The 13,398-nt window shown below is 39.1% G+C and overlaps 1 protein-coding gene across 1 annotated transcript in view; it reads left to right on the plus strand.

Annotated features, from left to right (window-relative positions):
* Nucleotides 1-5,484: 5,484 nt before the first annotated feature.
* Nucleotides 5,485-13,398, plus strand: part of LOC144013617 (cadherin-4-like) — a 273,004-nt gene continuing 265,090 nt past the window's right edge. The window contains exons 1-2 of the mRNA XM_077512700.1: nucleotides 5,485-5,792; nucleotides 6,770-6,881. Of these exons, the coding sequence (XP_077368826.1) occupies nucleotides 5,736-5,792; nucleotides 6,770-6,881 (169 nt within the window). The 5' untranslated portion in view covers nucleotides 5,485-5,735. The remainder of the gene's footprint in view (nucleotides 5,793-6,769; nucleotides 6,882-13,398) is intronic.

Raw genomic sequence — 13,398 nt, forward strand, 5'->3', positions numbered from 1 at the left:
TAAGAATGTCAGTCAAAAGAGCACAGGCTGTACTTTGACAGTCTCTCTCTCTCTCTCTCTCTCTCATTTATCATGAAGTCCCGTGTTTTTGTTTATTTGTTTTTTTAATTTTGTTCTTGTTAGGAAAAAATAAAAATGGATGCTTTAGAAACACTTCTTGTTTTTCGGTTGCAGTATTCAGTGCGACTGAAAAAAAAAAAAAGACCATATTTCTTATCAAAGGATCAGGTTACCTGGAAAATCAATTTCCCGTGTTTGGAGCCTGGCTGGCTAAATTAGCTTTGCTAAAAGACCATGCAACTCAATCAGGAATACAAAAGCCGTTTTCACACTGCACTCACTCAGTGTGAAAAAGTTGTGCCACAACATGAAATGACCGCTTCCCTCTAAGCAGAGATTTTAGGTTTCAACTGTGCCTTGCTGTACATGAATGCCCAGATTCTGCTCATTTTAAGGAAGAGGAAACAAGCGGCAAAGAAAAACTAATAACTTGGATAGTTCTAACATGCCTTTTCATGTAAATAAAATACTTGTAGGTATGTTAAAATAACACAAAATCACTCAGCCAATTCTTCTCCTATAGCGATCCGAACATTGACGTCACATATCCCAAAATGGGCGTAATACTTCCGATTTCCACCATTCAAATTTCAACTTGCTGACAAAATTCACGCCTTTCAGGGTATTTATCGTTTGACTCCATATTACTTACACTACTCGCATAATTTAATGTTAAAGATCAACTTTTTCCCCATTCATTTTCAATGGGACTGAGACTGTACATGGTTCTTCTTCTTTTTCTTTTTTTTTTTAAGTTATCAAAACTGAAGTGAATACTGTTTCTACTACTACTACTACTACTACTACTACTACTACTACTAGTAATTAATAGTTAATTACTTTGTAATTTTCACAGAATTTATTTTTATTTCCTTCATGAGCATTCTGCTATTAGCATTCAGCTTAGCATTGAGCTATTAGCATTCGGCTTTCAGCATTCCCACGCAATTTCTCCAGAAATTGCTTAGTTTAGTTATTTAAAACACTTGCTGCAGGTTCCTGTAAAAAATTGCCTTTCAAAATCAGAGTTGACCTCCCGAGGTCAGTGATTACCAAAACTTTTTTTTTCTTTGAGAAGCAGTTTTGGTAATCACTGACCATCATTTAAAGGCTTGCAATAACTTTTTTTTTTCTTTGAGAAGCAGTTATCGCAAGCCTTTAAATGATATAAATGCAATGTAAATGGTTGACATTAAGGAACTGAATTGTGTTTACAAAACACATACTTTAAAAATGATTTAAACCTGACCTAAACTCAATAGTTTGGAACCAGCGCACATGTTGTGAGGAATGGCATCTATTCATCCGAGCTCTTTACTTGGGATGTACTGAGTTTGTTGCCGAATGTACAAGCCGTGTCTTAAATACAGATATCCAGTCACATGGGCATTCATTTAACACATCTCATAAGTCATTTTATTAGCAGTAAAGTGCAAAGAGCCATGGAGTAGATGTCATTAACCAATTAATGTAACCAGAATGAGTGCACATGTTAATATCAGATATAAATGGGGCCATAAATTATAATGATTTGTTGACCCATCCATCTCTTCCTCCTCCTTCTAGAGACTTTGTTACTCTACAGCAAGCACACCTAATTTCCTCCATTTAATCCTGTCATAATTAATGGCGGCAGGATGGTTTCATCAATCGTGCACTTACTGACTGGCTCGTTTTTCTTGCATGGACAGATTTTTGAAAAGGCCAAAAAGACACTAGGAGGTTTTCAGATAAATAAACAGCCTGTGAAAGGTTTGGGAACAGGAAACACATATACACACACACAACCACACACCCCTACGCTTATTTTACCTGTAATACGTATTTTGTACAAGGGGAGACAAACTAATAAATTGAGCAAAGAAATCCATTTGAATTATTACAAAATTCCCGCCTTGTCGTTTCCATGCCGCTGCGATTACGTAATGTATTGCATTCGGCGTTTATGGCATTCACAGTCACAAACGCTTCATTCATCTAAAGTCTTAAAAAAAATTTAACACGGTATACCACTCACTTAATTGAACATATGCTTCTTTGTGATCACATGTTTTGTGTACGTAGGTCAGGTTTTGTGTACGTAGATCACGTTTTGTGTACGTAGATCAAGTTTTGTGTACGTAAATCAAGTTTTGTGTACGTAGATCAGGTTTCGTGTAGGTAGATCACACGTTTTGTGTACGTAGATCAAGTTTTGTGTACGTAGATCAAGTTTTGTGTACGTAGATCACGTTTTGTGTACGTAGATCAAGTTTTGTGTACGTAGATCACATGTTTTGTGTACGTAGATCAAGTTTTGTGTACGTAGATCGCGTTTTGTGTACGTAGATCAAGTTTTGTGTACGTAGATCACATGTTTTGTGTACGTAGATCAAGTTTTGTGTACGTAGATCAAGTTTTGTGTACGTAGATCAGGTTTCGTGTAGGTAGATCACACGTTTTATGTACGTAGATCAAGTTTTGTGTACGTAGATCAAGTTTTGTGTACGTAGATCACATGTTTTGTGTACGTAGATCAAGTTTTGTGTACGTAGATCAAGTTTTGTGTACGTAGATCACATGTTTTGTGTACGTAGATCAAGTTTTGTGTACGTAGATCAAGTTTTGTGTACGTAGATCAAGTTTTGTGTACGTAGATCGTTTTGTGTACGTAGATCAAGTTTCGTGTACGTAGATCACACGTTTTATGTACGTAGATCAAGTTTTGTGTACGTAGATCAAGTTTTGTGTACGTAGATCACATGTTTTGTGTACGTAGATCAAGTTTTGTGTACGTAGATCAAGTTTTGTGTACGTAGATCAGGTTTCGTGTAGGTAGATCACACGTTTTGTGTACGTAGATCAAGTTTTGTGTACGTAGATCAAGTTTTGTGTACGTAGATCAAGTTTTGTGTACGTAGATCAGGTTTCGTGTAGGTAGATCACACGTTTTATGTACGTAGATCAAGTTTTGTGTACGTAGATCACATGTTTTGTGTACGTAGATCAAGTTTTGTGTACGTAGATCAGGTTTCGTGTATGTAGAGCACACGTTTTGTGTACATAGATCAGGTTACATAGATAAAGGTCATGCACAGTAACAACAGGTTGGGTGTTTGGTTGAGTTTAAGGTGAGGTTACAGATAGATTTTACTATACGGGTATGCTGATCTGACAGAACGCCGTTTCACATCACAGTCCATCATCTGTATACACATCTTAATCCATCCTTACATTTGCAACAATACCAGCCGTAGTCATACGTGCTCACATCGCAGCATATATTGTGTGTTGTGCTCCGTTTTTTTCTTATATATCTTTTTTCTTTTTTTCCTCCAGAGCTCAGAACTGTTCATTCGGTAGTCTTACCTCTTCTTATACATCTTTGAACGTTTTTACATTTCATTTAAGTTTTTTATATGTCATCTAAATATCTTAAGTCAAGTGTGCTTCTCCCCCACAGGATTGCACCTAAATGAAATGAATTAATGAGCTACCATTCAACTGTTTCTCCTGTAATATTATTGTGATTGCAATTTACAAAAATTTACACATTGACCCGAGCAGCAAAATTCTCCCACGCCGCCTTCCTCTATGGGGAGCTGTTGCGGTGTTGCACTTTTGTTTTAAAAGATATGCTCAAATTCACCATATGATCATGTTAAAATTTTCAGTTGAGAGGGGTTAAAAAAAAAAAAAAAAAAGCAACGCGGAAGGAAGGGCGGTGCCGCGTTCGGTGTTGCCATGGTGACTCGACGAATCAGGGCTCCATTGAGGCGGTCTTTTAAGTCTGGCGGTAACTCCAGTTGCAACTACTCAGCGTTGATAGAACTCACTGGAATCAGGAAGGCAGGAAGTGTTTGGTCGGTGCTGGATTTCACTTTGATTTACCTTTCTTTTCTCTTTATTTCTTTTTTTTTTCTGACCTTTTCTCTGGTCTCCTGACCATTTAAACCTCACGACTCTGGCAAGATTCTGAAGTACCTGGTTAAGGCGAAGGGTAATGGGATATTTATAAGGTTTTAGGTGAATGAATGAGTATAAATTTATACGTATTTGCACGCACGCACACGCACGCACGCGCACGCACGCAAACGCACACACGCAAACGCACGCACGCAAACGCACGCACGCAAACGCACGCACGCAAACGCACGCACACATACACACACACAAAAAAAAAAAAAAAAAAAAAAAAAAGAGCAATGATGACAAGACGTTGAATCGGTAAGACTACCGAATGAACAATTCTGAGCTCTTTATAAAAAAAAAATAAATAAAAAAAATAAAAATAAAAAAATAAAAAAAAGAACTCACTGGAATCAGCTGTGCTGGAACTGAAACGATTGGTTCAAATGAAGAATTATTGTTTATATCAATATGAAATAATCAGGTCATACGAAGTCACTCGATGTAGTTTTTGTGAAGTCAAATATTTTAGATGTGATACCTGGACATCATTTTTTTTTTTTAGTTTAAGCAGGGTAAAACTTTTAACAGTGTATACTGAATGTGTTAAAATCTGAATTTTTCCTTGTAATTTCAAACTTTTTTTTTTTTTTTTTAAGAACTTTATTGTCAAATTTTTCTTCAAACTTTAGAGGTAAAATAGTTAGCCTACTAGGGTGCTCACAAATATAATGTACGTTTTGGGCTTCTGGAAAATGTGAACTTGAAGATGACACTGGGACATGAATGGACTATTCTATATTAACTCATTCACCACCGGTGACAAGTATACTCGTCAATTATAATTTTTCATAGTGGGGATAGATGGGAAGAATCTGACTGTCAATGTCAAACTTGGAAACAACTTTACTGATGCCTAACCACTGGAAGATGACATCATTGCCCCATTTTATACAAAATAAACACAGTTTCAGAGTCCATGGGAGAAATGGCTGTAATTTTGGCAAACCTACATTTTTCTACTGTCAATTATAAAAGAACGGGACAGGGCAAAAAGTATTCTATTCTCTTCTGTCATTTGGTAGATTCGGCTTATATATAATTATTGAAGGTAATATCGCGTGGGTATTGAAAATTTGGAAAATTTCTAAAATGGCTGGTAGTGAAAGAGTTAAGATGGATGGATGGATGGATGGATGGATGGATGGATGGATGGATGGATGGATGGATGGATGGATGGATGGATGGATGGATGGATGGATGGATGGATGGAAGAATGGATGGATGGATGGATGGATGGATGGATGGATGGATGGATGGATGGATGGATGGATGTCAATTAAATTAATGTTGGGGTTTCATTTACAAAAAGCCTGCAAAAGTAGGTTCATGATAAAAAGTGAGATTCTTGTGAAAAAAAAAAACAAAAGAGAAAGAGAGAGAGCTAATGCAGGGGTAGCTGGCGGAGTTGCTTTAAGTGCGTGTGTTCAGAGGGAGGGGTGGGGTGTGTGTGGGTTGTGAAGGTTGTGAGGGAGGCTCGGAGGCTCGGAGGCTGCTGCGACTTGGTGCCGAGTCAAGCGCTCACCTGCACACAAGAGTCGCACAAACTCAGGAGCTTGCTGCACTCCCACGAACACGGAACCTTCCAGGCGCAGTCTGACCCACACAACAGGAGACGTTACACGATTTGGGGGAGAAGATTTAGGGCTCTCTTTTTTTCTTTTTTTTTCTCTCTTTGCGGATCCTCGCCCAGCCTGCCGTGGCTGTCGCTCGCTTCGTCCGCCGCGATGAGGACTGACTTGGCTCTGGTCCTGACAGCAGCCCTTCTTCTTGACACATTCCGGGTGAGAGTTTTGCCAAGTGACTATTTTTCTTTTGTTTGTTTTAAATAATAATGTACGTGTTACGTTGTGCCGTTTCGAAGCGTTATTCACACATTGAATAAAGTCACATGTTGGTTGTGCGCATCTGCATTGGCGCGGATTTCCCAACCCACAAGTGATATACTACAACTAGCTCGGTAATGAATTTTAGTTGGCAATTAAGACATATTGGCGATGAAGTGATACGCTAATTGATCATCACCATTATGTTTCTGATTTCGGCGAAGAAGCGGCACAAGAAGTCAACACGGCGCATTTACGCGGCGAAATATTATTTCAATTCATAGCTTGTGTTTTACTCTTGTAATTAATGTGATGCATAATCGCACACACTTTGTCCAACTTCAACCTCTTCACATTTACTGTAGTGTCGGCTCAGGGCATCAAAACTATCAAGTTGCTTCTTGCCCTTCTATATTTTATTTCCAAGGATGTTCACTATACAAAGCCTGCGAATATGTGCGTAAAGGGTCTCGACCTTGCATTATTATTCTCCACCTTGGATGTGCTCACATAAACGCAATGTCTCTATTCAGACACCAGCTTGCTCGCCTTGACGCCAGAATGTGACTAATCAGTGGCCTTTAATGCCCTGGACCATATAGTTTAATTTACAGACACGAGTATGACAGTTTGTATGGCTTAGGCGGTGCAACTCCCCTGAACCACTTAAAGTTATGTTGCTGCATGCTGTGTGCGAGTCTGAGCACCCTCAAAGATGAAATCACCAGAGCTCACCAGGACTCATCTGTTTATGGACCACATAGTCTTGATGAAAATGTTTCTTCTCAAGAATATATAGGTAATCCCACCATTTAATTTGTTACCAGGTACTACCTGATGCTTTAATTTCAGCCTCTGGATCAGAAAAAATCAAATCAAAAAGAAATAAGAATGATTTCACAATTGGTGGCATCTTACACTGTACAATTTTTCAGGTGAATAATGGCGAGCATTCCTCTAAAGGTCCCTGCCGACCGGGCTTCTTACAAAGCTTCTACTCCGTCTTGATTCCAAGGGATATACTACAAGGCCAGGTCATACGTAAAGGTAAGGATGCATGTGTTTTGTTTTTTTTGCAGTCAAAAAGATGTGGAAAAAAAAATAATCCATCTCTGCAGTCGCACCATTGAAAAGAAATGCTGTGTTTAAAACCTGGACTCATTGTTTTGTTCATTGGGTTCTGAAAAAACACATGCTTAACTTGAGTTATTCAGTCGCATGCTGTCTGTGAATCCTCATGCAAACTGAAGCAGCCGGTATATGAATTTGAACGCATCGTGGCCCCCCCCCGCATTGATTAGTCTAGTATATGTTGTCGCGATCACACCACGACGTCTTAAGCGGCTCCGTTTGTTGCTCCAATTACACAGCCAGCCCAGCAAGTTTTCGAGCCGATAGTGCAGGAAATGGAATCGACATCCTGTGTCTAATCTGGCACTGCTCCTGCCAATGTGGGCTAATTGCAATTCTCTATTGATCCCTTTGCTTTTTTTCCCCCCTCATTGCTCAGCTGTATTGTTTAGCTGTGGGCACACAATAGCGCTTTTGTGTCGGCAACTGTATCTCTTTGGCCGGGGCAATCCTGGTTTAGGGAAGACAACTGTCTAGACTCTCTCCCCAGTGTGCACAAGTGTGAAACATACAATATGGGGTACGTAGTGTATAATATTTGATCTTTGGAGATGGCCGTGTCTTAAACTTTATCCTGTTGAGGCCTGGCTGCAAATGAAATTGAATGACAGGGATACACTTTCTGGAAGTGAGGTTACATTATTTGTGGTAGTGGAGTCTTTGGTCCAGCAGGGGGTGTCACTACAATCACAAAAAGTCCCAGTATGAGTGATGCTGCCTTGATTCCTTTTATTTGTACTGCACAAGTAATAGTTAATCTCAACCAGATGCAGTTTTGCCTTAAGCAATGTTGTATAGTCTAGTAGTAATAAGGCTGTATTGTGTATGAGGTAATTCCATCCATCAATTTACTGTACATGGTAATTCAGTATCAATCAATCAATCAACTTTATTTATATAGCACCTTTCATACAATTAAAATGCAACTCAAAGTGCTGGACATCCATAATACAATAAAATAAAAGAAAGAACCCCCCCACCCCGATGATCGTACCCACAGACACACCCAAAACCCAACAAACACATGAAAACCACAACATGGCGGGGCACAGAAGTACCCTGTAAGGAAAGGCACCCAGGGGGAGTTCATCCACAGTGAGATGGATGAAGACCAAGCATCCCTCTAGCTGTGGAGGCTCCCCCATGAGAAAACACTAGAGCTAAAAATTTAATAACAACCAAATAAAAACATTTAAACACTAAAAGAAAAGGTAAGTTGATTTGTCTCAATGCGAATTGATGCTCCCTTTAAAAAAAAAAAAAATCCACTTTCTATATTTACAGCATCTACATGTGTAACTTGTATAGTGGTACCTCAACTTACAAATTTAATTGGTACTGTGAAATTGAGCTAACTTTTCCTATTGATATTAATGGAAATTCAATTAATCCGTTCTAGCCCCCAAATTATATAATCTAATCTAATATATATATATATATATATATATATATATATATATATATATATATATATATATATATATATATATATATATATATATATATATGTATATGTCAATAACTAGGGATGCACGATAATACTATTTTCAACCGATACCGATAAACAAATAATTTAGAAAGTAATTTAGAAAGTGCAGATGTCGATAACTGATAAGTAAGACGATAATTGTTTGCAAAATTAACTTAAAATCAAATATACTTTTGAGTCCTCCTAGAAGTACTCAGCAATCTTCCACTCAACACTGTGTTCCAACTATGTTTTGCATTTGCATTTTTAGGGTTGGAACACCCATGTAACGAGGGGCGTGAAAACCAAATAAAAAGAGAGGGTGAGGCGAGGATTGTGTTGATATCTCTGCTTCAAAGACAACCAGTAACTCATTTTGATTTTGCCAAAACAAAACGATCATGTTTTAAAAGAGCAACAAAAAACTGCGAGGGTAGCATTTTGTGGAGACACAGTAAAGGAAGCCCACACTGGCGACTGCCATGTCACCATGATGCACCGTCTGTCAATATGAGGTCGCGCGCATCATGACATCACAAATATGCAACGCTACCATAGGAGAGGGGATGGTTTGAAGATTTGGTCACAACTTGAGCCACAAATACAACGGATGGACCAACGTGGCATGTCTATTATTATCAGTGGATTTCTTTAGTATCTGGTTTACTGTATGATATCAAATTGGTCTATAATTGGCGATAGTTATCGGCAGATTTCTTTATTATCTGTTTCATCTGTATGATGTGAATTGGTCGATAATTATCGACCGCCGATATTATCCTGCATCCCGAGTAAATGCTCCTTTCAGAATATGCAAAACGAACTGCGCGGCAGACACATTGGTGAGTTGGGCCAAGTTAGTAGATTAACTTCCACATAAGTTTGCTTTAACAGTCAAGTTTGCACCCATTTTTGCACAACTTTTAGTAAGTCAGGCCCATATATTGTATATAGGCATTAGACAAAGAGGGATATCTTCTCTCTGGCACACGCTCACACTGACACTCGCGCCAAGCTGCATGTCACCTTCATGTGTGCCTGAGAACATACTGTAGCTGCAGGGGCCAGATGCAAGCATGCACACAAGTACCAAAGGGATCCATGTAGGCACACACACTTCACACACTTGATTTATTGACTGTAAGGGTGACAATGGAGGGAAGCGCGGAGGTCTGGGAGGGCTTTAATAATAACATTGTTTAACCTAAAACTGTCAGTTGGGGGCAGGAATGATGCCAAGACACACACACACACGCGTTCAGGTTTCCATGTGTCAAGGGGACCGTATGCTCGAACACACTTCACTGGAATCCCGCCCACAGGCTTCTTTTCCTGGACACTTTACACGCGCACTGCTATTAATAAAAAGAGTGCTACTCGCTGAACTTGCGTCGAATAAAACTTTATTGATCACGATGGACATTTATGTCATGCCAAAAGAAATTAGCCTGCTCGTCCATCTCAATGCCCGTTATCGTTAACACAGTCAAGAAAATTGTTGTGCTTTCGTAGTGCTTATTTATTTATTTTTTTTCAATTGTTGACCTTGATCATCCATCCATCCATCCATTTTCTTGACCGCTTATTCCTCACAAGGGTCGCGGGGGGTGCTGCCGCCTATCTCAGCTGGCTCTGGGCAGTAGGTGGGGGACACCCTGGACCGGTTGACAGCCAATCGCGGTACACAGAAACAGTTGGACAATAATCCGGCAAACCACACACAATTCTCAGATTGCACCTACAGACTGTGAATTGTAAAGGACTAAAGAATGACATCACATAGGTCCAGACATCACCTAAAGGATTAAAGGTTGACATCACGAAAATCACGTTTTGTAAACAGACACTTGTTACATCAGTACCTAACAGACACGTAACGGGTTGTGAACGTCATGAACTCTACTCAAACTTAACCCAGGTGTGACCCCAAACATGAGACAAAACCATGAGACAAGACCCTAATGTTACTCCTGCATGACTCAAGTCATGACAAATGTGAGTCATTGTGAAGTGCTTTGGGCACCATATAACGTAGTTAAAGCGGTATATAAAAAGCCGTCCATCCATTTACCAACCATAATGTTGTCTCCGCTTATCTCAAGAAAGCCCCCTTTTCTGCATTGTGGTCCCCAAACTGGAAGAGGTCCCCATAAGTGATGGTGGAAACTAGTGTTGTTCCGATACCGATACTGGTATCGGCAGAGGTGCCGATACTGCATTAAAACAGTGGTATCGGTGAGTACTCACAAGTAACATTAATTCCAACACTAATACCGGATTTTGGATGCAGCATCTTGTGTCTTGCTCGTGCACAACATTCACTGATATGTGACATGTTCACTGCATGCCGATCTAAGATATCCTATGGGCCCTTGAATACTCTGAACCAATGGCAGGCAGCTTTTTCATGTTGAGGAAAAAAACCCTTAGGTATCGCTATGGTATCGGTATGGTATCGGCCGATACTGCAAAGCTGGGTATCGGAATCAGTATCGGGGGCCAAAAAACGGTATCGGAACAACACTAGTGGAAACAGAGATATGTTCCAAAAAACTCGTGAAAAAACTTATATTCGAGCCAATTTTGTACATCAAAGTAACTCAAAATGAGAAATAACATTATTGACCGCCTGTCTAGATTGTGGCCAAGGTCCTAGATCTGTCCAGCCCATTATTCCCCGAGTGGCTAACATGTATGCCTGTGGGGGTGCGCGTGCGTGTGTGTGTTCTTGTACATACTACATTGTGAGGACCAAAATACGTCTTTTTCCAACAGAATGAGGACATTTTTGTGAAGTGGGGACATTTTGGCCGGTCCTCACTTCTCAAGACCTCTTTTTGAAGGTCAAGACTTGGTTTTCGAGTTTAGGTTTGAATAGGGTTATGGTTAGGGTAAGGGTTAGGCAATCAGTTGTGATGGTTAGGGTAAGGGCCTAGGAAATGCATTATGTCAATGGATGTCCTCACAAAGATATATGTACAAGGATGTGTGTGTGTGTGTGTGTGTATATGTATGATTATGGTGTAAAAAGTGCACAAATTGACAAGGAATCCTTGATGTAATTTTGAATGTTTTATAGTGAAAACATCTCTCGGTCTTTGTATACTTATAGCATTTTCAACATTTTATGAGTAGGGTTCAAATGTTATTATGGATTCTGGTGAACTCCGGGCTTTCAGAATCATCAAGCCCAAAACTGTAATGCTGCGGAGTGATTTGATTTAGCCTCCATTAGTCTGGAAAAGCTCTGCGAGCCAAATTTCATGCATATACACGTACAAAAAGGCAGTGCTGAATTTGTGCGACTGGATTTTATTGTATTTTATGCAGAAATGTATCCCGATGCGCCTGCACAGAATAGTAATGGCGCTGTAAATTGTTAAACAATCAATATTCTTGTCTCTGGAAAGACAGGTGACAGTTGTAATCCTTGTGTATGTCAGATACTCACTGTCTTGTACCCACATTTCATTAGAATTATGAAAGCTTCTTTGTTCACACGTACGCTCACTCCTTAAGCCCATAATGGGTTCTCTCCTATTTTCCTGCACCTTCTCTCTAATAATACAATGTAAAATGTTTCTATTAAATGGTGTTGGGGGGTTAGCATACATATGGTAAAGTCATCAATATGAAGACAAAGCTCAAATTGCAGTCTGTTTCGAATATTTGGTTCTCAATCGTTTTTCCTGTCATGGAGTCATTTGCTTGCAGATCAGGTGTCACCACACATTCCCAGTACAGTACTCTGTTGCGCAACATGTCTCAAGAACTTGGCCTCACCGTTTTTCATATAATATACTACTTACAAACAATGTCTTGCCATGGTATTGACAGTATTTTGTGTCCGACCAATGAAATATGATGTATAAATTTGCCCAGACCACTCTCGTGTATATAATCACAGCCATGGAACAAATGTTATCCCATGTCCTCGTTTCAATTGTTGATTCTGCTCCAGGGCTAATGGTGACTTACTGGTGATCTTAGTGGGTCACTCAGCTATGCTTGTATCGATTTGCGTTGTTTGGGCTGCCCTGGCTTTCTGTTTGTATGACGAACGTTGTGTGTTTGAATAGCAAAAACTGGAAGATTAGGATTTGTTGAAACTTAATTCATTCAGCTGAGATACAAAAAAAAAAAAAAAAAAACATCTTCCTGTATTTAACTCATTTGCTCCCAATAACGTGTAAATACGTTTTTTTAATGTTCTAAGTGTCCCAAAGACGTATTTATACGTTGTTTTTTTAATTTTATTTATTTATTTTTTTTATGCTAGAGCATACAGAAGGCTTTGATGCAGCCTCTCAACTGCAAAGAACGGTTGCAGAAATGGTAGTTATTACACAAACGGCCAGCAGGTGTCAGCAGAGCAAAGGAGATCAACCAGGGCCATCGAGAAAAAAAAGCTCAATTACTGACAATTTTCAATAGATTTGTGAAAACTGATGAAACTTAACTCTCTTCTAATGCTAATTGCTGCAAAACGGAAACAGATAGAAACATACTTTTTTTCCTGATGAAAGAAGAGACTTTAATCTTTCTTTTGAGAGGTTCCATGCTTTTATAGCAATAGAACACAATATTCTGTGGGCCTTGCAAAATCAGTCAAAATCCAGTAAAACAGCCGGGAGCGAACGGGACTGCTTCTGTGAAAATGGCTGGGAGTGAATGAGTTAATATTGTGTACAATTTTTTTGTAATAGTGTATTTTTTGTATAATTACTGTCTGTTTCCGTTCTGATGTGTATAGTTGGAGTTGGTTGAGCGTCATAGGTGCATGGTTCTTTGTTATGTTTTTTACTTTTCATTTTTTTTTTTTTATGTGCACAACTAGGAACGTTAAAGGGATACTTGACTCATTGAGGCATTTTCAGCAGTGAAAAGTTAATATTTTATCTATAATGAATGTGGTAACGTCATTGTTTTTCATGTACAATTAATACCTTTAAAAAGTTTTCACTT

Source organism: Festucalex cinctus, chromosome 2, assembly GCF_051991245.1.
Source record: "Festucalex cinctus isolate MCC-2025b chromosome 2, RoL_Fcin_1.0, whole genome shotgun sequence".
NCBI lineage: Eukaryota > Metazoa > Chordata > Actinopteri > Syngnathiformes > Syngnathidae > Festucalex > Festucalex cinctus.